This window comes from Cyprinus carpio, chromosome B3 (genome assembly GCF_018340385.1).
Source record: "Cyprinus carpio isolate SPL01 chromosome B3, ASM1834038v1, whole genome shotgun sequence".
In the NCBI taxonomy this organism is placed as follows: domain Eukaryota; kingdom Metazoa; phylum Chordata; class Actinopteri; order Cypriniformes; family Cyprinidae; genus Cyprinus; species Cyprinus carpio.
In genome coordinates, this window is record NC_056599.1 from 10,113,940 (window position 1) to 10,141,309 (window position 27,370).

General features: G+C 36.1%; 2 protein-coding genes across 2 annotated transcripts in view; one reads left to right on the forward strand and one right to left on the reverse strand.

The window, feature by feature from the left end:
* coro7 (coronin 7) overlaps positions 1–27,370 on the forward strand; it is a 134,140-nt gene that overhangs the window by 75,771 nt on the left and 30,999 nt on the right. The window lies entirely within an intron of this gene.
* LOC109079717 (vasorin-like) lies at positions 176–26,818 on the reverse strand. The gene is made up of 3 exons (XM_019094849.2): positions 26,551–26,818; positions 17,805–17,868; positions 176–3,246 (listed from the first exon to the last, which is right to left on the reverse strand). Exon 3 carries the CDS (start codon positions 3,216–3,218, stop codon positions 1,209–1,211), a length of 2,010 nt encoding a protein of 669 aa, XP_018950394.1. The 5' UTR covers positions 3,219–3,246; positions 17,805–17,868; positions 26,551–26,818; the 3' UTR covers positions 176–1,208.

Here is a 27,370-nt window from a genome sequence, read left to right on the forward strand (position 1 = left end):
CTGTCTCTTCTGAGTTTGGCATTTTATGGTAAACTGTAAGATTCTTAAATTAAACAGAGTCATCAATGACTGCCTGGATTGTTTTTAGGTCATTTTATGCTCTTTTATTATATCTTGCACGTGAATGGTAAACTCTGGAGAGTTGGGAGTTTGGAGTGCGTGTTTTTAGATTAGATTAAATATGTTTGCTGTTTTAGACTGCTAATAGTTAAAGCTATCCAAACATATGCTTTAGTGTTTTTGAACAAGTAAACCTGTCTTAAGGCAAAATGGTGTTGACTGCAAGTGACTGGAAATCTCTGCCAAGTAACCTAAATAGTGCAAATGCTAATTTTGCAGACTGGTCTAGGAAACAACCACTTTTTCGGCATATAAATAAATACTTTAAAAGATCCCACCAGTTTGTAGCTTCCAATTATATATTTAAAGCTTAATTTGTGTTTACAACAGAGCATAATGTGTATTAATCTGCTTTTGAATCAGCCATCTTCTTGTTCAGCCTTCGTTTAGTCTCTTTTTCTGAGGGCAAAGGGGTATAGGGGCTAAAAAAATAGAGGAGGGATAGACTTTCAACTGCTTAGACTGTCAAACTAAAGCCTTTGATTAATTTGGTGGCACAAGTAAATTTTAATCTCCAAAGTTTTTAATCTGGTGTTTTGTCTGCTTTTTAAATCACAAGATATGGGGGAAGAGCAGCCGCCTGGTAACAGTCACATATTTGTACAAAAACATTTACAAAAAAGGTACAAATATAAAACAAAGAAACAATGCGTATCAGTTAAACAAAGCATCATAAGAGTCAGCCTCTTGACTTAAGTCCATATCTTCAATTACCCACTCACATGTAGGGCTTAAGGTTCACAGTTAGTGCAGCTCCTAAGAGTTGCACACAGGTGCTACACATCAAAATTTCACCTACATTTTTCAGTCAGCCATATGTCCTTTGTACAATTAAAAAATTTAGCCATTTTAAAATGCACCAAAATCTTTGGTTGAAAGTTTGCCATGTAAATTCTTTCAGATGATAAAAAGCACTTAGGAGGATGTCATTTTGACAGAAATGCCCTTACAGGATTGCACCAGGAATCTCCTAAATGCCACCGTCTCTATACAAAGAACCTGGTGGCTGATCTCACTGTCCACGGTGGTACCTTGTAAGGCCTTATTGTCCATGCTTTAGCATGCGAGTCACAAACCTTTTGCAATTATCAGAAATATGAGGGTTTAAAACTGTTCTTGTTGTTGTTCGCAGTACAGTGATCCTGCATGAGGGGTACCTCATAGTCCAAGCCACCGTTCTGTGTTGTTGATGGACAGGAAATAATCTCTTGCTTTTGGGGTAGCTCCCCATTTTCCAGACCCTCCAGCTCCACCTGTGACGGATCACATTCTAACTCCTGGTGTACCTTTGGTTTCTTTTTGTGCATGTAGCAAGCTACCCCAACAGCCACGGCTACTAGGACTAGCAGAAGAAGGATGGCGACTGCAGGGATGAGCATCGTAGTGAGCTTCGGGTCCTCCAGTCGTGCTCCAGTGGGAGTTAGCTGCTGACTGATTGTCTGGGATTCTATGCATACTCTGTCCTCATCCTCGGGTTCACCCAACGGACTGGCGCATACAGAATACGTAGAGTTTTGCTGAAGTCCACGGATTGTGTATTCTGGGTAACTGGCCGGAATGTTGAGGTGCTTGGCACGTTTATCCAGACCAGAAAGGTTCTTGTATGTTAACTTAACGCCACGTATTTGGGGGCGCATATCAATGTACTGGTGAAGGTCTAAGAGTATTGAGGAGCTAGTTACCAATATTGCGGTTATTTCAGGTTCTGGGAGAGTAGGGTCCTCTGTATGTGGTAGTGGGTCTTCCTCTTTTTCACAGTATCTCCCCAATGTTCCAGGTGGACAAATGCACTCAAAACGTCTTTTGTTGTCCAGCCAACATGTTCCTCCATTTAGGCAGATATTGGGCGGGCAAAAGGTTGATCTTAGGTCAGGGTCGATAGTAGAACTTGGGGTGGGAGGTGGAGGGTCATTGCCGGTTTCCGTAGAGGGGTTATCACTAGGTTTGCCAGGGATGACTTCATGTGTGGTACTTGGTAAATTTGTGATTGGGGCAGGAGGTATTGCAGTGGTCTTTACTGTCCGAGTCGTAACTGTTGTGGTAACTGGACATCCAAATTCTCGGTGCGAGAGCCTCTCCAGCACCTTCCCGGAATTGAAAGGAGGAAAGTGGCAGCGTGTCTCTTCTGTCCTACTCAAATGAATTTGCTTGATTCGCAGCCAACTAGGAAACCAAGCCAGATTGCAAAGGCAGTTGAAAGGGTTTTCCGCAACGGTCAGTCTTTGTAAGTGAGGAAAGAGCTGGGGTAAGGTCTCCGGCAACCCTTGCAAGCTTAGATTGCTGATATCCAGCTCCTGAAGTTCTGAAAGTTTCTCAAAGTCCTCCCATTTCAAAGGTCCCATGGGATTCCCAGCCAAACTCAGAGAAACTAAGCCTCTTACCTCCCGCAGTACCCCTGGAAAAGTTGTTAACTGGTTGTTGGAGATGTCGAGCTCATGGAGGTTCTTGAAGCCTCCCAAGAGTTCCTCATCCAGACTGCTAAGCCCCAGCCCACCCAATTTTAATGACTCCAACTTGGGTGTCTGGAGGTCATTTGGCTCTGGTGATGGGATGCTGTTAAAACGTAAGTCTAGCAGAAGCAGATGGGGCATTTTCAGGGCAGGCATTATTGTCAGTTTGTTACCTTGCAGCTTGAGCTCCAGCAGTTGCTGTAGGCCATCAAAAGCAGCAGGATGGATGCTCTCTATGAGGTTGCTGTATAGATATAACCTCTCCAGATGCTCCAGTCCAGCAAAGCTGTCCTTGGATATGTGGACGATCTGGTTAGCTGACAGGTCCAGGTTGTGGAGAGAGGACAGGGGTTCAAACACATGATCTGGCAGTTCAGTCAATTTGTTCTGGCTTAGATCCAGCATCTCCAGGTTTTCCAGCTCAAGAAAGTCCTCTTGGGAAAGGGACTCAATGCCGTTCTTGAACACATAAAGATTCTTAGTCGTTGTGGTTACTTCGCTGGGCATTTTAGTTTCTTTGCGGCTAAAGCAGAATACGGAGTCTTGGACTTGGCAGGTACAGTCCTTTGGACAGGAGTTGGCCAATGCCGGGGACCACAAGTGTTGATAGAAGAGGAGGGGCAGCAGTAGAGGGAGGCAGAGCTTCATGTTGCTGCCTACATTCACCCTTTCAAGCCTGCAATGCAAAAAGAAAACAAAATATACATTTGCACAATTTACTTCACATTTAATTTTTTGACTTTGATACATTTAAACATACACCTGTCTTGAACTTTGAAGAAATGGCATGAATCAACGATCAAACCTTTAAAGTAAATTGTCAACAGTTGAGCGATTGGTAAAGTTTCTATTTTGTTTCTAACATCCTCTTAGCAAATTCAAGGCATACTGCAGTACATGCCATGGTGTTTGTTTCTCTGCTTTCCTGAGTCTATGAGGTCATCCTTTTTATGTGGCCAAGTAAAAGGCTTGCTCTGGACAAAGTGCTTTTAAAGGGTGATCAAAGGCGAGGTCTTTTGACATGGTTGTACTCAAACAATAGGTTGTGGTAGTGACGTATGGGTCTGCTGGAACGTCATACTGGACTTAAAGGTAATGTTGACTTAATTTTTCTAAAAAATAGCATTTTATAATTTAATAATGCTATTTGATGTAAACTTTAGCAGATTTTGAAATGATACTCCATTTTTCAGAATTTATGATGCTTAAATTAACATTTAAAACAATTGATTCGAGTTGGGTTACTTGGACTGCAATTGTGAATGAACTTGGACTCTAACATTTTCTCTGATCCAACGCTACAATTGATTGCAGTTCCTAGTGTTTAATTTTGAATTTATTTCAAACAAAATTTAATGATATTTGAATTAATGCATCTCTAATTGCCGCTGTTTGCTGGACATTTAGATCCATCATTGTTTTCAGCACACATACGGAATCACTGTTGCACACTGTGACCTTAGAGAGGCTTTTGGGAGTGACTTGTACACTTTGTGTCTTTCTACAAACATTCAGTCATTACATATTCATCAGTTTCATATTGAGATCTAGAGATGCACTGGTGTTTGCAAGTAACAGTCAAGTGTGTCTCAAATTTTACAAAGGTTCGACCTTGAACACCAGACACAGAGCTCATCAGATGAGCTCAGACACCTTTAGGGAGGAATGTGAGAGTCGGGGAGGAGAGCAAGAACAAGAAAGATAAAGAGCTATGAAGCCGGGAGACTGCAGTGAGCTGGGGAAATGGTTTATCATCTGCTATTAGTTCAGTCGCTGCCGTATCTGGCCTTGAAAGGAGGGGTGGAGATGTTTCGTTCTCCCTCATGATTTTCCTTCTTCTGTTTCTCTCCGGGACAGTGTGGGGGGGTTTTATATTAGAAGTTCATGCTGAGGTGAAATTCCCTCACTCTATTTTATTGGATAGTACAGAGAGATAGTAGGATCATTATGTTCCCTCCTGCTGCATTATTGAAGCATCACTCTCGTTGCCCTGCTGCTGATCCCTGTGTTGTTATGCAGTTATTTACAATAGGAAATATCTCAGAATCAAGTTAGAATCAATAGGCGTATTGTATTCTGCGTTGGCTGACAGAAAGTTGCTAGTCGTCTTGTGAGGTTAGTGCAAAGTTCTAAAGATCTTTTTAATAATATCTGGATTTTTTAAAAAATTATATTTTAAGGTGCATTTGTGCTGACAGTGACTGGAAATCATGCATTTTTAATGAGAATGGATTCTTAGATGTGACATGAACGACAGTGACCAGTTGTAATGTTATTTTAGTATCATTCAGATACTATTTTAGCATTAATTAATGAATTTTAATAATTTAAATTTGAATTAGCTTTTATTTTTCAGTTTTCATTTTCATTTTATGTTTTAGTAATTTTATGTGCTTTTGACATTTTTAGTAGTTTTTTTATATATATATTTAGAATATTATTATAATATAACAATATTTCACCTTTATTTTCTAATATTTAAATAAACAAATATTTTTTTTAAATAGTTCTATTGTTTTAAATAGTTTCAGGGTCATTATAGTCAATTAAAACCATAAAAAATGTAAAATAAAAACCTTAAATTATGTCAGCTAGGTGCCAAGGCAACATTTATTTTAAATTAATTTAGTTTAATTTAACATACTAAAATAACCTAAACTTTAAATTAAAACTAAAATACAAAAATTAACAAAATAAATATATGGACATATTAAAAAACAAACAAACAAACAATATATATATATATATATATATATATATATATATATTTAATAAAAATTAGAATAGTATCTCTGTAATAAAAAAAATAAATATTTTGTTAAATAATCATTATTTATTTATTCATTTGTTGTTATTTTTATTTTATTTTACAGTGATACTATGGTACTATATATCTACATGCTATACAAACACAAGACAAAATGACTCACTTCCCCAAACCTCACGATACCAGTTTGTTTGTGTTGAGGAAACTGTAATCCTTACATCAGCACCGTCAGCAGCACATGGTTTATTAAGTTCAGCCAGGGACAGTCATCCCAAGAGAGAGATGATTTGCTAGTCTTGTCATTTTTTTCCCTCTCTGTCTAAAAAGCAGTGGAGCAGGTTCAGACATTCCTGCTGCTGTGTCTCATTGACTTGCTGGCTGTGATGCAAGTGTCTGTCTTTTGACACTGGCTTTGGTTGACTCTCAGTGCAAATAAAGCAGGAATAAAAAGAAGCTCAGGACCGCAGCCAAGCACACGCATACTTTTCTGCAACTAATCCTTGGCTTATTACGTGTGCACTGTTTTAGTCCGTCAGCATTTTTCCTATTTAATGAAACTTTTTCTCGGCACAAAAGTGGAAAAATGTGTCTGAAATGTCAGTATTTGGAAAGAAGATCACATAAGGTTCAGAAGGGCATGAAAGACTGTGTTTTGTTATGTACGTTCACTGATATTGATTTTCTGACGTGTTTTGGCACCGTGTACCTGTTGTTGTGGTAATGATCTCTGGCTGTGATCTATCTTGTTGGAATCGACAAGATCTTACAACTGGGGTGAGTGAAAGAGTAACACATGCACCGTTTCCTTCACCCACAGCTCTCCATTCAGCGATGCGTGGTGCTTCACAGTCTGTGAGAGCTGATTAGTTGTTTTACTGGAGGCAGTGATGGGAAAAAAACACGCAGACCTTCCAGATAACCCCGATAACAGGTGGAGCGCAGTGCTTTATGGGCAGTTAATCATGAGGGGGTCGGAGGTCACCCCTGTCCCATGGTGTTTGGCTCTCAGAGTACCGTGGGAATGTCCTCAATTGAATTTGTGTGATATCAGAGGTAGACCAAATGAATGAAGAAAGCAGAAATGCTTTTAGAAGTGCTATTGCTCAATTGTAGGGTTTATGATATCCATATGTAAATTGTAATTTATTTAAAATGTTATTGATTTATTATTATTGTTGTTAATAATAATAATAATAATAATAATAATGTTATTTATCTATTCTAATATAATGTAAAATTTCATAATTATTAGTATTAGTATTATAAAATTAATTGTTATAATAATTGATATTATTTTAAAATATTATTATTTGCATTTTATTTTATTATAATAATATTATTTATTCTAATATAGTTAATATTATATAATTATATATAATTATATTGCATTATGTATTATATTTAACTCATTATATTATATATATAATAATATATAATATTATATATATTATATTATTATTTCATATTATTATTATTTTATTAATTTTATATTTTATTTTCTTTTAATAATAATAATAATAATAATAATAATAATAATAATAATAATAATAATAATAATATTTCTTCTTATAATATTTATTATAATCAAATTAATAAAATGTATTATTATTATTATTATTATTATACTATTATTTATATTTTATTTTTATAATGAAAAATATTGTATATTTATAATTGCTGCTGTTGTTGTTGTATTTGAAAAAAAAATGTTTATTTAAGTGTTATGACAAGTTTTCAAGAACCAAGATAATGTTAAGAATCCGAACTGGGATATTGCCACTGAAGACGACGACTGAGGCACTACTAAAAGATGATAGGCTGAGTGTGTAAGGGATGAAAACAAGGCGTAAACCAGAGGAAGATGCACAGATAAGGCAGCTGAACAGCAGGATGGTGTTTTCAAACATGAAGGGAAAGTCGATACAAGATACAAGCAAGAAAAACAGGGACTAAGGGATGAAAGAGGCTTTCTGTGATGGATTTGCAGTCAGAGGGCAAAGTCCACTTCCGTCTCTCAAGAGCACAAAGCCTTCAGAATGAAGCGTAGTGTTTCACAGAATCATCTGACATGTGAAGAGAGACCTGCCGGGTCTGATATAGGTGACCCAGGATAATGAACAACCTCAGTCCTCCCTTCCTGAGCTATAGAGAAAGATCAGTTTCACTTCGTCTTGCAGGTTCCACATCATTTCTAATTGTGCTATCATGATTAATTGCAATTTGTTCATTGTAGTTGCTGGTACTCAATCCTAGCAATATTTAGTTTGACTTTGAACTATTTTTAAAGGACAGTTGAACTGTAGTTTAACATGTGAAGCAGCAGTGCCTCTGAAGGGAAGCATCTGCAGAAAGATGAGGCTCGACGCAGGCCAGGCATGAAGATAAAGCTGTTGCTGATGTTTATCCTGGCGCGCATCAATCCAAGGCATCAGAAGAAGTGATAGTCAGCCGGCAGACGCATGAGTCTGATCTCTGATAAAACCCCGTCCTGCACACAGATACTCCAGCGGCTGCATCTTATCAAACGCCTCTCAGACCTGCTCTGAGTGACTCTCCTGCTGTGTGGCTTTAAGGGACTATCAGCTCTTCATCCCGCTTTGGCTTTACACCTTCTTCCTCTACTCATCCTGTCCACTTACTTTTTGTTTAAACTTTTTTTTAGGATGTGAATTTGAGAGGATCTCTTTTTGAGAAGATCAGATGGTTTGGAATAATTTCATTTTTTAAAATATTTTTTAAAGAAGTCTCCTCCGTTCACCAAGGCTGCATTTATTTGATCTACAATTGAAAATAACTGTATGATGTATAAATATAAATAGTATAAATAACTGATGTAATGTATTCCCGTGATGCAAAGCGGATAAAAGCTGGTGATAAGGACGTTATTGCTCAAGGCTTTAACCCAATGAAATAAAACATTACATTTATTTTGGTCTGTGACAGCATCTCATGTCATTTTGTTTCACAGTAGATTATTGCGCAAGACTTCCGCATCAGCTACTGTAAAGGTATTTGTATAGTTTACAGTCATTGAGTTCTTGCTTGAGTAACATACTTAAGGGTTGATTCTTTAATCCCGAGTGCCCACATCCCCTTCTCTGTGAGATGAAACAGAAAGACTTCCTGTTAGCTGCCTCACCTGTCCACAGCTGGACCCCGTTACCCACAATGCACCACTACACCCCTCAACCTGACAGCATGCAGCCATAAAACACTAATTCATGGCAGCATCTTCACACAGGAACATGTGCCATTTTAACAGCTACTATTCACGAGAAGAGTTTCAGTGTTATGTAATGTGACTATACCTGCCAAACCTGATGGTGTGTGTTTTTCCCCTTTGTTGTGAAGCATGTAGTAATTCAGTCGAGAAGAGAGTATTGTGTTTTAAAAAGGACAAAGAAGGCTTCAGTTCAAGTTCACTGGGTTAAACACTCACTCTGATATATTCATGCGACCACAACAAAACAACACACATCAAAGCTGAAGGTATCGCTGAGCGCTGTGCTGATTGAAGCCTAGGATGGTTTTGTTTTCACCAGAAGAGACGTCCATACAAACGCCTGCGCTCTACTGCTCTCTTGTCCATGTTTTTGTGAACCGTGGCTATCATTAGTTGAAGAATGCTTTCTTTTGGTTCAGGATTTACAGCCGTGACCTGGATAAGAGCTTGTCACTGCCATTACTGTCTGCGGTAAACATAAGACAGCCCTGTCTGAATAAAACACTGCTCTTTTTCTGCATTGTGATGAGAGTTAAAGGAGTAGTTCACCCATAAATTCAAATCCGTCATTCATGTTGCTCCAAACACACATGACTGACTTTCTTCTGTGGAAGGAGATGTTTTCTTAAGTGTTTTTACCATTTTCCGTACCATGACAATTATACAGTGACCATAAAACTAGTCCATATGACTCATTCGCTGTATTCATTTTATGATATGACCTTAGAAGACTTAAAATAATATACTGTAGTCACTCTTGGTGTGGCAGAACAAAGTCCTTATGTGATTCAAAATCACATATATTTACATACATTTATGTCTAATAATAAATATAGTATTTTTAATTGATAAATGTGAATATACGTACATAAAAAATAGTATTTGAAATCAATAGTTTAAATGATTTTAATTTATTAACATTTTATTTAGTCATATATATTTAAATACGGAATGATTGAATGATATAATATTAAATAATTTAATCTTTACCAAATTGGCACATTTAATAAATATAATATTAAATATACATTAAAGTTATTAAAATTATATTTTGTCACATATTTAAATACAGTAAGACCTAATAATGAATAGAATCTTTAAATATTTTTAAATTCTATAAAATTAAATATTCCTGTGTAATAAATACATTTACATTTTTAATGAGTATAATTTTAATTTATTCTAGTCACATTCACATGATGATCTAATAACAAATACTATATTTAATAATTTTAACAATTACGATTATTTTTAGTAACTTATAAACCAAATGACATTTAATAAATATGTAATAATATTTTTTATTTAACATTTAATTATTTGCATTTTGAATATGTATTTTTCATTTATTAAAAAATATATTTAGTCACATACTGTATATTCAAATGATAAATAGTACATACAATTTTGAAGAAATATTTTTTAGTTTTATAATAATAAACTATATATTCTTAAATGTAATAAATACATTTGTTTGAGTGAACTATTCCTCTTAAATCCAGGCTAGCTATAATTACTTGGACAGGGACCATTAGACGAGACATAAAAGATTAATTCTACATTTTCATAAGAGTTTGAAATTGTTGCATAACCCCTTAACGTTAGATCAGCCTCAGTCATAGTGATTGCATTGAAAACGATCCCCCAGATCTTTCATGGTGGTGCTGATAACCATCTTTGCCCACAACCTCAGCCTGTCACACTCATTTACAAAACAAAGAATCGACAGTGTTCGCCGTTCAATTAGCTGCTCATCTGCAGGCTGCAGGAGGCATGTCTGGACCCTGTGTTTTGGCTGCAATCGGATCTCATCAGGCCCTTTTGTTGGTGAGATGTTTCGAGAGAGATGTTTCACTGCAGGTGAGAGATGAGGTGCTTTCATCCTGCTGCCGCCCTTGGGCTGTGCTGAAACCCAACACTCCAGACGTGTGCCTGTGCAGACTCCTCGGCCCGTGCCAGACTGCAGCCGGAGCGCTGCGTGCTTCTCCTGGGACCAGCCGTGTGGGCGGCCGGAAAGAAAGGGACGGACAGACTGCAGATGTCTGCCGTTGACTTTAGAGTGAGCAATCCAAAAGGAAATGGATTTACAAGCACGCGCTCAGAGGAATAAGGCCAGATGTCAGGCTTGTAGCAGGCACGCACACTTGTTATTTCACGTTTGTGTAGGTCTTGATGCATGCCTGACCCTGATGTCCTCCATCAGCACTGATTGATCAATGATCTCAAAGCACTGCTGTCAGCGCACCTCCATTTCTCAGCGATTCTTCAGTAAGATAAGGTCTCTAAGAATCTGCTGTGTATGGAATGTATCGAAGACCATTTCTGCCCCATTAAAAAAGTCATGCTTTGGTAAATCAAAATTATGAAATAGAAAGTCATAATTAGGGCATAAAAGTAAAAAAGTGAGAAGTCATTACTATATATAAAAAAGTCATAATTATGATAACAGTTGAAACTGAGATAGAAGTCTAAAATTTGACAACCTTAATTATGACATAATATATGACAATATATATGACATAAGTTGAGATTGTGAGATAAAGTCATTATGACAAAAAATTTAAATTGAGATTTTGAAATTGACAAACTCAGTTATGAGATAAAAAGTCAAAATTATGATTAAAATTAATAATTCTGAAAGTTTAAATTACAACAAACTCAATTATGAGATACAAATACATTATTGTGACAAAATTTAATTATGAGATAAAATTGCATAAATTACGACAAACTCAATTATGAGATAAAGTCATTATGAGATAAAAATACATTATTGTGACAAAAAATTAATTATGAGATAAAAAGGCATAATTATGAGTTTAAATTTAGCAACGACAAACTCAATTATGAGATAAAAAGTCATAATTATGACAACTTAATATTAAGATAAAAAGTCAACATTATGACACTCAGTTATAAAAAAAAAACCTAAACTAAAACATCATTGAGATACAAGGTCTAAATTATGACACTCAGTTATGAGAGTGTCACTTAAGTTAAAATTGAAAAATAAAAATTATGACAACAAAAAACTAAATAAAAAATTCAAAAATTCAAAAAAAAAAAATCAACACAAAGTCATTGAGATAAAAGGTCTAAATTGACACTCCATTATAAGAGTGTCAGTTGAGATAAAAAAAAAGACACACAAATAAAAGATCTAAATTGACAATAAAAAATAAAAACTACAACAAAGATAAAAAAGTCAAACTAATATGAAATGAGTTAAAAAGTGAGATAGTGAGTGTATGTACAAAAAATTTAAATTGAGATTTTGAAATTGACAAACTCAGTTATGAGATAAAAAGTCATAAGAGAAGATACTGTGACAAAAATTTAATTATGAGATAAGGCATAGTTATGAGTTTAAATTATGACAGACTCAATTATGAGATAAAGTCATTATGAGATAAAAAGACATTGTGACAAAAAATTAATTATGAGATAAAAATGCATAATTATGAAACTCAATTATGAAATAAAAAGAACTTAAAATAAATAATAAAAATAAAAAAGACAAAACAAAATAAAATAAAATAAAAAATAAGATAAACAAAAGAGATAAAAATTCTAAACTACAAAAAACCCTACATTGACAAAATTATGATAAAAAGTCAATAATTATAAAATGACAAAATCAACATAAAATCCACAATAATAGAGATAAAAATTATAAACAAAAAGTCAAAAACACAACAAACACAAAAAAAATATAAAAATACATAATTATGAGTGTCTCCTAGTATCTCATCATTTCATCTTTTTATCTCATATTTATAAATTAGTATCTCATAATCTTTCAATGTCATAATTATGATTTACCAACATTTTTTCTTTTGTGGCTAAAATTGTGTTTCCATAGTTATGAGACCCACAAGTCTAGATATTTTCATATATGTACCACAGATTTATAAAATTAAAATCCAATTTCTAAACTCCAAACAACCACAAAAACCAAAAAACAAACAACTTCCACAATCATACAATAAGACCATTAGATCATTTGATCAGATTTCAGATTTGTTCCACAGGTCCTCAATGACAGGTAAACACAGGACCTTTCAGGTTTATTCAGGTTACACAAGAACACTGCTGGTCTGTGGCCGCCTATGAAGTGCACATAGCTAGCTATTTATCCATGAGTAAAACATGCCATGCAGATCCGTCTGTTGCCTCATGGGTTACAATAAACGGCATTGTTTGATGCGAGACCCCACAGACAGCAGAGACAGATGTCAGATGCGAGATAGATGTGCCACCAGCTACGGACTGTGGTTATCATCCATGCAAGAACATCAGAACTATCAACATGTTGCAACCTGTAACACTTTCTAGTGCTCCGGTATCCTAAAGAACACTCATAGAACCACAAAAAATGCCTTTCTATAACAGATTTTCATTTTCCAGTACAAATAGCTTAACATTCTTAAAGGGAAAGTTCACCCCAAAATGAAAATTCTCACAATATACACACACCCATGTCGTTCCGAACCTGTAAGACCTTCGTTCATCTTCGAAGAACACAAATTAAGATATTTTTGATGCAATCTGAGAATATTTTTTGTGTTTATGTTCGACATGCGCGTGCTTTCTACTGAAAAAACAACAATAACAATATAATTTTACGTAAACAAAGCTCATTACGTTGATGGGGTACTCTCCAAAATGGCAAAAGACGGTAACTATGTTCGACATGCGCGTGCTTTCTACTGAACGTAAACAAAGCTCATTACGTTGATGGGGTACTCTCCAAAATGGCAAAAGACGGTAACTCAGAGAGAAGAATTGCTAAATAAATTGTTATTATTGTTTTCTCTGCACACAAAGTATTCTCGTAACTTCCTAAAATTATGGTTGAACCCCTGATGTCACATGGACTATTTTACGGATCTCCTTGCTACGTTTCTGGACCTTAATCGTAGTAATATACTGCTTTCTATGGAGGGTCAGAGAGTTCTCAGATTGCATCAAAAATATCTTAATTTGTGTTCCGAAGATGATTGGAGGTCTTACCGGTTTGGAACGACATGAGGGTGAGTAATTAATGAAAGAATTTTCATTTTGGGGTGAACTATCCCTTTATGAATGTTTAGCTATTTGTACTGGAAAATGAAAATCTGTTATAGAAAGGCATTTTCTGTGGTTCTGTGGGTGTTCTTTAGGATACCGGAGTGTTTTGGGGTGAACTGTCCCTTTAAATAAAGATACATTTATTTGAGATGCAAAATGACTGAAATCAAGTGAGTTTAAATCAGCTAATGTCATCAGAACAACTTAATTCAAATTAAGTTCAGAGGGAAGAAAAGTATTTTTCTTACAGCACTGGCAGATATGTTATTGTTTTATCTCATTTGTAATGACTTTTAAAAATTAATTTAATTCATTAAAGACAGTACAACAACTTCTGGGGAAGTCGTGGCCTAGTGGTTAGAGAGTTTGACTCCTAACCCTAAAGTTGTGGGTTCGAGTCTCAGGCTGGCAATACCACGACTGAGGTGCCCTCGAGCAAGGCACCGAACCCCCAACTGCTTCCCAGGCGGCGCACCATAAATGGCTGCCCACTGCTCCGGGTGTGTTTTCAGGGTGTGTGTGTGTTCACTGCTGTGTGTGTGCACTTTGGATGGGTTAAATGCAGAGCATGAATTCTGAGTATGGGTCACCATACTTGGCTGTATGTCACGTCACTTTTACTTTTTCACTTTCACTTTCTATCATTTTGCATAAATAATGTCAATATTATATATTAATCACTTTTTTATGTTACAGTTATGAAAATGACTCCGAATTTGTGGATTAATCTATTAATGTATACATACAAATACTAAATATATCATTTTAGACATCAATATTTTAATTTTTTTTTTTAAAACAACTTTATATCTCATACAATTTCAAATCTCAAGTGAATGATTTAAGAATGTTTAGTATTTTGGCTTGTTTTGGCTTGTTTCAAGCTGAATGATTTAAGTATGTTTATTTATATTTTATATTTGTTTATATATATATATAGTATATATATATATATATATATATATATATATATTTTTTTTTTTTTTTTTTTTTTTTTTCAGTGTGTTGAAAAGCATAAAGGTGCACATGGAAAAAGGGGTTTCTTCCTTCCCAGTATCCTTAGACAGCTAACCAAGTGCTCCATGAACATTCTGCCCTGCTTTAAACATTCAATTTGAGCAATCCCACGAGCCCCTTCATCCATCAGCACACCACGAACTGCTCCCGCTCTGCTTCAGCGTGTAATGTGTCCGTCACACGTCACTGTGACAGTGTAAACATTGGAGTGTATAGTATATGCAGGGTGTGTGTTCACGTGCACAGCTCCGTTGTTTGTTTTTAGGTTAGGTCAATCTTCAGTGTGCTGTAAGTCTGGTCTAATTCAACACCTTCGCTGTACTCTTCTGCAAACGGCGGTAATGCATCGAGACAAACTTTTAGTGTTGCTCAAGCAACTTATCCAAACACGAACACACCACGGTGTGTACACAGGGGCTTAGTGTAATACAAATACGAGCAGGATGTCACTATGTGCCCGAGTATCCAGTAACGCCTCTTCAGCTTTTATGCTAAACCAAAGATGTCCTGTTGACACAGATGCTTCTTCCAGAAAGGGAAGAATTTCAGACCACTTGAGACAGAATTCCTTTTAGTTACATGAATATTTGAGTGTTTGTACATGAACCTCACAACACATAATCGGCTTGTACCCCTCTTTTTTTTGCCATCTCTCTTCACTTACAGGGCTCAATGATATGGTTTATTTTAACTTAATTATTTTATTTTATTTTATTTTCATATTTGCTTGAAATTGAATACAGTCTATAACTTTTGTTTTTTAAGTTGTTGTATACAAATGTATTATTTATTATACAATATACCTACACAAACTTTTTAGAGAGTCAACAATAAATGTATTTATTTATTTAATATTTGCTTAAAATGAATACAGTCTGTGCTTAAAATAGAATGCTAAATATATATTTTAGTTTAAAATTGTTTTATAAAAATATTTATCATATTATATTTATTATATACTTATACAAACTTTATACTGTCAACAATAAAGTTTATATTTATTTATTTATTATAGTTCATAGTTGCTTAGAATAAAGCCTGTGCTTAAAATGGAATCCAACAAAATATATTTAATTTTAGTTTTTAAAATTGATTTATAAAAATTATCATTTATTTTATATTATACATTTATTATTTATTATATACTTACACAAAATGTATATACTGTCAGCAATAAAGTTTTTATATTTGTTTATTTCATATTTGCTAAAAATAGAATAAAATAATATGCATTTAATTTTAGTTTATTGTCTACAATATATAAACATACTACTGCTGGAAATTAATGATATACAATGCAACACTTTATTGTTGAGCCGTGACTTGTGTCCAGGTCAAGAGAGAATGGAGGACACACAGTAGTGAGTGACCCCGAGGCTGTTGGGACAGGCCATGACAGGGTGAGGGGAGTTGTGTTTTATTAGCCCTTGTCCCACCTCAGGCAGTACAATACAGGAACCTCCACCATCTAAATGAGCTCAAGGCTTGACTGCTGCTACACGCTCGACCAGGTTGTGAAACCCTTATATGCTTGACTAGACACTCACTCATCTTTGTACAAACCCAACCACAGCTGGAGGCAGACAGGGGAGATTATAGCCAGCTTTTACTATTAACAGCTCCAGTGCACACTGGGCCTTTCAGTGCTCCAGGAGTCACTAGTCAGTCTTGTTTCTGGAAGTCTAGACTGAATCCCACTTTGTGTGCAATATGTTTCCAATAGTAGATGAGTAAGTTGAGTTTCAGTGCATCCCAAATCACAGCATGTTAAAGACAGTGTGCTAATAGATCACACATGCAAGCTTTTCAGCTTGTATTACCCACAACCCCTTTCTGCAAATATTCTCATTGATTTATTTTTTCCCTTTTCACATTTACATTTGGCAGACACTTTGATCCGAAGTGACTCGAAGTGAATTGAACCCATGGTCATGGTCTAAGCACTCTAATTTTTGAGTTACAAGACATTTAGTAATATTCAGTTGTAGAAAGTTACTGAGGAATGCAATTCAGTAGAAATAAATTTAAAATCTATGAATTGAACATTTGTAAGTTAACAATGAATAATAATGAAATTAGATGTTAACACTTATATACAGCACGTTTGTGTTATCAAAATACAATTTTATGGCATTGTAGTTTGTCCCAGTATTTACAAGGTTTTCCCAGCTTTTTCAGAACTTTGGCTAACGTTCTGGCAAGATTCTCTTAACATTCTGAACAAACGCTATGTAACATCAATAGAATGTTAATTGAATGAACATTCTCATAACCAAAAGAAAATGTTTTTAAAACAAAAAAAAAACAAAACAAAAAAAAACAGAATATTCAGAAATAATGTTTTCATAACTTAATGGTTCTCTCAACGTTATGAACAAACATTCTTTAATAGAATGTTCATTAAATGTTATCTTGTCTTTAATAACATTCTCAAACATTGGCACAAAACGTTTATACATTGTTCATGGAACTTAAAAAAAAAACGTTTAGATTGATGTTCGCCTAACGTTTTTAAAAGGTACTAACGGTTTGTTTCAAAAGTAACCATAATGTTTGCAAAAAGATCAAATGGAGCATTCCCTTAATGTTTTCTTTAACTTTTGCATAACTAAGAAAAAAAATGTCTTTAAAACATTTAAAACAAACTGGATGTCAGACATAACATTTTCGTAACTTAATGAGAACTTTAGCAAAACATTTTTGGGTTACTACATGCTCAAATATTTGTACTTTCATAACCAGCAGAGTATGTACTTTTAGCACCTAGCATAAGTATGCAAATTGAGAGCGAGTGCGTTGTGTTTTTCCACTGAACCCAAAGACCCTGGTTGGCTGGTTCAGGTGTGTTCGATTGGATTTGGAACCGAAGCTGAGCATCGCGGGTTCAAACGTTTACCTCACGCTTGCATAGCTTACACACACAAATACACATTTACTTACTAGACCACTTTTCATTAAACTCTCAATCTGATTTCAGATGGGGTTTTATTGAGACGGGATGTTTTGTGGTTTTTTCGCTACAGCTCAAGCCAATTGTGTGGTTTTGGAAGCTGCAGCGCCAGATCGTTTATGCATCTCCTCGATTCTGGCTCTTTAAATTGTCTCCAAGCTCCAGAACGTATCATCTGCATTCAAGACAGGTAGATGTCAGACTCACCGGGGTGTGTGACGGGACGCTGTCTTGTCTCCTCTCTCGTCGTGTCCTTCTCTCTCTGCAGGCTCTGTAAGAGTAGGAGAAGGCCAAAGGTTCAGTAAGCGTCATGCAGCTGTTTGTCCGACTGTGGGTCGGGGCTGGAATGCTTCAGGAAGTGTCTTTATGGGGGAGGAGATTGTGGGCGCATGCACTGGCCTGTCTGCACGTTTGTGTCCTGCAGATAGATGACCACCTCCCTCGCTTTATTATTACTAGATTTAAACAGACCCCTAACCTTAAAGGGATAGTTCAGCCAAGTTCAGTTTGCATTTTTGGGTGATCTATCTCTTTAAATGTTAAGGTTAAGTGCATGCTATGGACATGAAACTTTTTTAGATTATCAGACCATTTTTGCCTTGTGGACAATAAAGCAGATGAAAAAGCCCACAAAAAATTTTTTATAAAAATCACTTCTAAGAAATTGTCACAAATAATTAAAGAATTAGCAAGTAACACATTGAATTAAACATAAAAATTAAAGAAAAAACTTAATTTGTGGTGTGCAGCTTCTTGATTATTTATTTATTTATATTTTTTTTTACAGTTTCCTACTTGTGGTGATCAGTTTTAGAGGTTACGCATTACAAGTAATGTGAGTTTTGTAATCAGATTACTTTTTCAAGTAACTGGTAACATTTGGGTTTTTTGTTATTAAAAAACAAGTAAGCAAGCCTTGCCCAGGTGACAAAAAGTAACGCAACTATTACGTAGTGCATTACATTCCACAAAGAGTATCGTAAAGTAACGCATTTAGTTTCTTTTATAGAAACGCAATATTGTAATGCATTGCTTTTAAAAGTAACTTTCCCCAAAGGGTCGAGTATGTAAACTAGCATTCTGCTCGTAAAGGCAACATCAGTGTTGTATTTGCAATGGATTGGATATTTTAGGTAATAGAGGGTCGAGTATGTAAACTAGCATTCTGCTCGTAAAGGCAACATCAGTGTTGTATTTGCAATGGAAAAAAAGTGAGATGTCTTTAGTGCAGATTCTAGAGGTGTTGAATGCAGTCGAGTGATGCGTTGCAGGCTGTCCGGCATGTTTATCTTACACACACACACACACACACACACACACACACACACACACTTAGTGCAGGAATGCAGGCTGACGGCTTCACTCGCAGTCTCTCTCCTGCAGTAAAGTATGTGTATTCATTTTGTTTCTGTCAGCTCTTCATGTTCAGTGGCTTTGGTTTTATTGTTATTCTGCGTGTTTGCATTCGCTTAACTTGACTTTGGTTGCAGAATTGTCCCCAGAAGTGAGCTAAATCTAACAAAGACATCCAGTCATAAATGTAAAATATTATTTAAAAATAAAAATATTATCACTTTACGAATCATTTTCACCTAGTTTTATGTAATAGAACGTTTTGAAAGAAGTCTCTAATGCTCGCCAAGGCTGCATTTTAGGATTAAAAAACCCCATAAAAATAAAAATATTGTGAAATATTATTGCAGTTTTAAAATAGCTATTTTGTATTTGAATATATGTTGTGATATAATTTATTCCTTTGATTCAAAGCTGAATTTTTAGCATCATTACTCCAGTCTTCAGTGTAACATGACCCTTCAGAAATCATTCTAATATGCTTATCTGCTGCTCAAGAAACATTAATATAACAAATGTTGAAAACAGTTTTTTTAATGCATTCTTTCTGAATAAAAGTATTAATTTCCTTAAAAAAAAAAAAAAATTCTCACTGGCCTTAAGTATTGTCATTCTGCCTTTACTATAGTAGAGGACTTCACTATCTGACCTGCATCTTTTGGAAATATGACACCTAAAGTCGTTTGATGTTTGAAAGGTTGGGGAAATTTATGACTTTCATCAATGAGGCCCCTGATAAATTCCTTATCATGAAGATGTTTACATCTGATCCGTTTGTGTGTAAACACCATGAAGTACGCAAGTGAAATAATAACATGGCCCGGTCTTCTCAGATGTGTTGAAAAGACTGTCAGAAAAGTCACACATGATGAGCCCTGAGGAAAACTGCGGTGCTCAACAGGTTTTTGGACATGGTTTGATCAGTTATCACAGAAAATCACTGCTTTTCTCTCAACATGTCAATTAGGGAAGAGTTGTCATCTTCTGTGTAATCACTACCCTTACATGGTATTCTTTGAAGTAACTTGGAACAACATGAAAGAATGAACCTCACAAAACAATAAAAAGGAAAATAAATAAATTCTGGCTACTGTAATATAAAAACAATTTCTTCTGACATAAATTGTAAAGAATTAATGTATAATGATAATATGCTAAAATATATATATAATATATATATATAAAAAAAAATAAAAATATATTTTTTTTTTTTTTTTTTTTTTTTTTTTTTTGAATTTTGGGCTGAAATATGTCTTAACATTTTTAAAACTGTGATTCAACCATTATGAATATGGTTATCGATCAGTAGTATGGTATATATATATATATAATTTTCATCACTGTCTGTAACATGGTATTACCACAGTATTTTTTAAATCATTCTCTGCCTTTATTTTTTTAATAATTTAACACCGTATTTTGAAACATATGATTGTGAAATGTCTCATGAATTAATGTTTTGGCTCAACAGAGGCTACTTAAGATCAGTGATTCACTGTGGTATTTTAAGGAGGATTGTTATTTGATGATTAACGCACAAACACGTTTTCTTAGTAACGCCTGTCAGGGTGATTCAGTACCTCGAGTATTAAATATGAGTCGCTGATGTGCCTTTGCACTTCTGCAACACCTGAAACTGGATATTTGCACAAAGTTTATCTGACTCGACACTAAAATACACTCCACGCGTCAGGCACACTCGCTCTTCATCGCTTTAACTAGGTCATGTGCTGCGGCTGCATTATGTTTCTCACTATATGATTAGCTGTATCTGTCAGAGACTCAGAGTTTGTACTGAGATGCAGTAGTTTTGAGTTTTGGATGGTTCTGTAGTGATTTGCTGACAAGATGGCCAAATTACAGATGTAAACAACTTAACCTTGCTAACTTGTGTTTACAGATGCTAATCCTGTTGGAGTCTGTTTAGTTTCTCAGTTCTGTGTTTCTCCCAGACAGCAAAGAGAGTAAATAGAGAATATGTCTCCCGCTCCTCAGATGTTTCTCCTGAGGTAAAGAACCTCACCTTTCGTGAAGATCTAAACAATTTCACCTCAAACTGCACTCAGATTTGCCAAGATCCTGGACTCTGCAGTCAGAAGTCAGAGATCTCAATACAAACTCAAACATTTTTCATGAAATCAATTCAAGGCCAAACGATTTAAATCTAAAGCTCTGTAGTCTTACATACGGCAACAGTTCACTGAAACTATTTAAATAAATTAACATAAAATATAATATAATTCATACATTTTAAATATAAATATATACATATATACATACATACATACACAGATAAACAGATAGATAGTTAGGGCCTGGCATCCGCATGTGCTGGATAAACGAGCTGAATGTGTGTTTGCGCGAACACACAGTTCATCGACACATTCCACGCCTCGACGCCGGCCGCTCAAACAAACAGCGACCCACACACATCTTCTGCAGCACACGGCCCGAGTCTAAACATTTAAACAAGAGCAGAGCATCTTAAACTAACACTTATTCTGCACTAATCGGGAAGTTAATGTTCATCGGGTGCTTTGTTTGAATTCACATTAGCCATTAATAGCGTCTTTGACCTGGCGTAGAGTTCAGGGCCGTGGTCGCTGGAGCTGCTGCTGCTACTGCTCTGCGTCTTCGGTTCAAGGCTCATTTCCTAATTACAGTTCAGTCAGGAGGTAATTACAGTCATTTTCTTTTTTTACTGCCTGGCGAAAATGCGGCAATTTGCGGCGGCTTGCGCGGATGTACCCCCCCCCACCCTGAGCTTTCTGAGGAGAAATAGTTTGGTGGACAACTCGGCATTTTTCTGATTTTTGCCATATTCACTACGGACCGGGAGCGTTTGACGAATGCCGGTGTTTTTGAGTTTTATGGGCTTTGAGCTGCAGCTGAGAGGCCTGAGACAGTCGCATGTGTGTGTACTTATAGCGAGGTTTGATGTGGCTCTTCAGAACGCATCGTTGGGCTCCATCCATCAAGGTCTTCTTGGGTTTGGTTTGGCAGCGGTGACGGGTGAGTCGGGCTGCTTCGTCAGCACTGCTCTGCGGTTCTTTGAATCCTGAGGATTGATTTAAGAGTGCTGAAGCCACCTGGAAGATCCTGAAAGCTCCTGTTTAAAAACTCCTATCAGACATGCCATGTTGCATGTGTGCAGTTAGAGATGAGGTTTGGCTTTACGCTGCTTTCCCTTTGCATTCTTTCACAAGTGTTGCTTTTTCTGCCCTGTTGACTCCTTCGAGCCGCCCGCTGTTTGAATAACTCTGTCTCTCCGTCCTCTTTATGGCCCTTCACCCCCTCCACTGCCTTCACCTCCTGCCTGACTTTTCACCTCTTAATCCAGCATTGTGACTGACGGGCCGACAGAGAACGGCCTGATAATTGGTGTAAAAGGGAACCGAAATCAGCAGGATGCCACAAATCCAATCATGTGGGAACAAGAGCACCGAAACACCCTTCAGATTTTGCCCAGTGCCATTCCAGCCCTACTGATAAAGCCTCATCATATAATGGGTTTATTCTTTTATTGTTCTTAGTCTTTTACTGTGGAATAGTTTAGATGCACATTTAAAGCAACTATTTAGAACCTTGTATTTTATAATCTTTTAGAATGTTTTAACGTAGAATATTTTAGAATCTTTTGTTTTAAAATCTTCAAAGATCTTTTAACATAGAATCTTTTATAATATATATTTTTTGATTATTTAAAATAGTTTATTGTAGAATATTATTTAACCTTTTTTTGTAGAATTTTAGACAGCAGTAGGTGCTGTATATTACTGCTGTCACTTAATACACAGATCTAATATAAACATGCAATTTTTTCCCCAGCTGTTTAACTACACAGACATAACCAACTGTGTTTTTGTTACTTATGCATGTTTTTAACCAACTTGTGTGAAAGAGAACTTAGTTTAGTAATCACACATGCGTGACAGCCACTTTCTGTGCACAGGCATCGGATGTGTGTGCTCAGGAAACCATATATCAGACGTTTAAACTGATGTGGCTTTAAAATGCATGATTTCAGTGCGATAGACATCATGATAATCAAAACCAAACTAATGTTTTTTGGTACAGATCTGAGATAGGAGCTGGAAAAGGGGGCGGGGAGCAGCAGCTCATTTGCATTTAAAGAGACATGCACTAAAACAGCTCGTTTCCACTTCCACTCAAAATAGGCATTTTCAGAATGTTATAATAAATGATCTGTGGGGTTACTTGAGCTGAAACATCACAGGCACATTCTGGGGACACCTGAGACTTATATTACATCTTGTAAAAAGGGCCATAATAGGTGCCCTTTAATGTAGAGTCTTAGAATAATTTATAGTAGATTTTTTTTAATGTAGAATCTTTTAGAACCTTTCAATGTAGAATATTTTATATTATAATTTTTACAATCTTTTATTGAAGTATCTTTTAGAATCTTGTATTTTAGAATCTGTGTCATATTTCTAAGTACTAGTCCAAGTCTAGCTTGTTAATCTCTATTAAATTCTGTTATCCCCATAGATATGGCCCCTAGTAAACCTGATTACTTAGTAAGGGGCACACTTCTTCTCAACCAGCTGCATGATTTGAGAAATCTCTAAAAATCAGTGAGACGAGTTACATACTGACATTTAGTACTTGGCAATGAACGCACCAGTAATAGTGACTATGAGGAGCCTTACAAGGACAGACAGACAGAAGTATTATGTCCTGCATTCATGACACGGTTAAGAAATACTGCAGCACAGAAACAAAGAGGTGGTCTTCAAGAGAACTTTTAGATGTGTAGAGTCGTGTGTGTGTGTGTGTTTAGCACAAAAGGCCTGTGGTTCTGTTCTGAGCTGTGAGTGATGATGTTTGGACAGAACGGTAGGGAAATACCATAGGGATGTTATTTTGACACTGCGAGGAAACCTGGCACGAGGAGCTAGATTTGCCACATACGCAGCCTCGTCTGCTGTCAGACGCACATTCTAGCAGTGTATCAGATGATATCAAAACATGAGCTTACTGTTTTACATTATTGCTTCATGGAAGGTTAGTTTAAGCTTCTAGATACTTTTATATACAATTTACAACAAGAAGTGCAAGTTTTGTAGTCGTTGTTTATGTAAATGATGATAGAATTTTAATTTTTACTCAATAAATTTAGCATTACATCACTTCCTCACCAATGAATCCTCTGCAGTGAATGGGTGCCGTCAGAATTAGAGTCCAAACACAGTAATGCAAATGACTCCAGTTCATCAATTAATATCTTGTAAAGTGAAAAGCTGCATGTTTGAAAGAAGCAAACTGTTTTTATCAGCTGTTTGGACTCTCATTCTAACGGCACCCATTCACTGCAGAGCATCCATTGGTGAACAAGTGATGAAATGCTAAATTTCTCCAAATCTGTTCTGCTGAAGAGAAAAAAAAAACCTTATCTACATCTTGGATGCCCTGAGGGTGAGTACATTTTCCTCTAATTTTACATTTTGGGTGAAGTGTTCCTTTAATGAAGTCTCACAGAGAGGAATATTTGCTTTTGCCTCTATTTTCATCCTTTCTCATATCCTCTCACCTTCCGCTTTGTCTTCTCAATGTCTACACAATCTCCTCTCTTCGACATTTACAAGTGCCAAGGAATTTCGGAAGCCACTAGAAAGTATGAAACCCTGAACTGCACACACAGGAAGGTACTCTGGTCTGGTTCGTATTAGTTTACACAGTTTCACATATGCATTAAGATATTTTATGTATTATCCGTAAAGCCTTCAGCTATGAAAGAGGATGCAATCCAAACAAAACTTCTCATTTTGTGCAAGAAAAGGAAAGCAAAGTTCAAAGTCCAGCCTGGTGCTCAAACAAACGCTTCTCTGTGACAAAAAAAGCATTGAATGGGGCTTTCAGTTGTGTTTTCGAAGGATTTTATTGCTTCTGAGTATAGTGTCGGGCTTTCCGCTGAACTTATTTAAATGCAATTAAAGACTAAACGCCGTTCTGCGCCTGTTTCGAGCCACGCAAAGATGATTATCACATGTTTGAATGACACCGCTCACGAGGCGCCTGCTTTCCATATCAGCTTGCTATCATAAACTAGCGCTGAAATCTGCAATTACACAGGCAGAGATAAATATACAAAATTCTAACAGACATATGTTTCACATTTCCTTCAGACTCTTGATGGAAAGATCCCAGTTATATGTCAAGATTTGGTCACTTATTGGTGCGAAAAAGTGTTTAAACGTATTATTCTTATTAGTCTTATTCTTCAGGAATAAAGAGATTTATGCCAAAGAAACTTCTTAACATCTGAATCTATTTAATGTAATTATAAGATTTATGGGTACATTGTCTTTCTTTTTATTTATAACCTAAATGTATTACTTGCTCTTAGAACAGCATCTGTCTTTGCTTCTGCCCTCAGTTCTGTATTATATAAATTTTTTATCACTTAATTTATTATATGACAGTTTTATGACCCAGACAAGATAGTTGATGGCTTCCTCCCTCTCTTGGACTAATCACGACACACCACTGAGTAAGAATTAGAAACATGAAATAAAGTCGGTAAAACCAGAAATAATAACATTTAATCTCCTTTACGCCCGTATGACTAAACAGATTTGCGTTTGAGCCAAAGCACTACCTTTGAACTCCAGTTGAGCGGACCAAAATAAACCTGTTTGTGGCCATTTGTTTGCTGAACTTTTCGACTGCCAGAGTTTGATGTGGAACCAACTCTTAAAATAAAAGAATACGGCACCAAAATATGCTTTCTCTGAGAGAAATAGAAGCTGGCGCGGTCCAGACGCAATGCTTTTGTCCTGCTGCGGTCAAACACTTGAAGTCACCAGCGTTTGCATTGGTCATTCAGAGCTTTTCATTTATTCCACAATGATTATATAGCATTTAAGAGTGTGTGTAAGTGTATAAAAGGCATATACAGTCTTAAAAATAAAGGTTCTAATTTGAACTAAACAGGGTTTTGCAGCCTGATTCCATAGAAGAACTGTTTTAGGTTCTACAAAGAACTTTTCTTTAGTTCTTTAGAAAACCATTGGTGCCTTAAGGAACCCAGAACCCAAATACTGACCTGAAGAAACACAAAACAAAAATAAAGACCTTTAAAACAAACAACAAAGCATAAAAACCCCATATCAAAACATATAAACTTAAGACCCCCATTTTAAAGCTTTTAAATACAGACTTTTGCTGAATAGTTGTTCTTATGCTTGTGCACAGTGCTGGTAATATGCACACTTTACACTCAAGTGCACCAGCATCAAACCTTTTGAAACGCTCTGAACCAATGCATTGTTTGTAAAACCGTGAACGGGCGATTAAAGTTTAAAACTTTATTGCAGCGCATTTAAGATAACTCTTAGAGAGCATTTCTTGCGTATAAAAAGCATTAGAGCTATTGCTCATTTGCCTGCTAAATGAATCGATATGCATAATGTAAACACGAGCTGCAATACATACAGTATGGGTTCGTCTACACATGAAACTGAGATCGGTAATGTAGGAATGTTCACACAAACACTGTGAAATCAACATCCAAGGTTGTTAAAACACAAGTGTTATTTCTCGTCATTTTTACAGTTTAAACTTAAGTTTCACTCACCAGCTCGAGCGCATCAGCGGCGCATTGGAGGTAAACGCACCGAGCGCGTTCCGTCAGTCCTGCGTTTATTTATCCAACAACTCGTTTCTTTCCGAACGATATGAAATATGTCTCGTGTATGCTCGAGTGGAGCAGATATGCAGTGGTTTTGATAGAGAGTCTCTTTGGAAAGTTCAGTCTGAGTGTCCGCGGAGAGACTCCGGAGCGCTGCGCTCGCCTCGCGCTTTAACTTCACTCTGGGAGGAGCGGCGGGAGCGCGCGAGCGCGTCAAGCGAGGCGACGCTTATGGACGAGCTCCCGGCGGGTTTTTTTTTTTTTTGCATTTTAACTCGCCGGACCGGTATATGCGCAGACACACGCGCTGACATTTCTGCTTTTGCATACCCTTCATTTACATCACTGTAGTGTTTAGTGTGTTAAAAATATACCACATTATTTAAAAACTTTTAAAAATGTAGGCTACTATATTAATGCGCAGACACGATATTTGTGCTTTTGCATAGCCTACCTTTCATTAACATCATTGTAGTGTTTTACATCTATCTATCTATCTATCTATCTATCTATCTATCTATCTATCTATCTATCTATCTATCTATCTATCGTTCTATGGTTCTATCATTCTATCATTCATAAGTTCAGTATTTCTGGTTCTGAATGGAATCAAGAGATATCTCTTTTGTAACTTGTGAATGGATTTAAATGAGCTTGTTGAAGTTCTGCAGTCTCCAATACAGTCAGTTCATCTTAGGTCAGGTGTTATGAACCCGAAACCACAGAACTGCTCTCAAGAACGTGATTCTCATGCTGAAATCTTCCC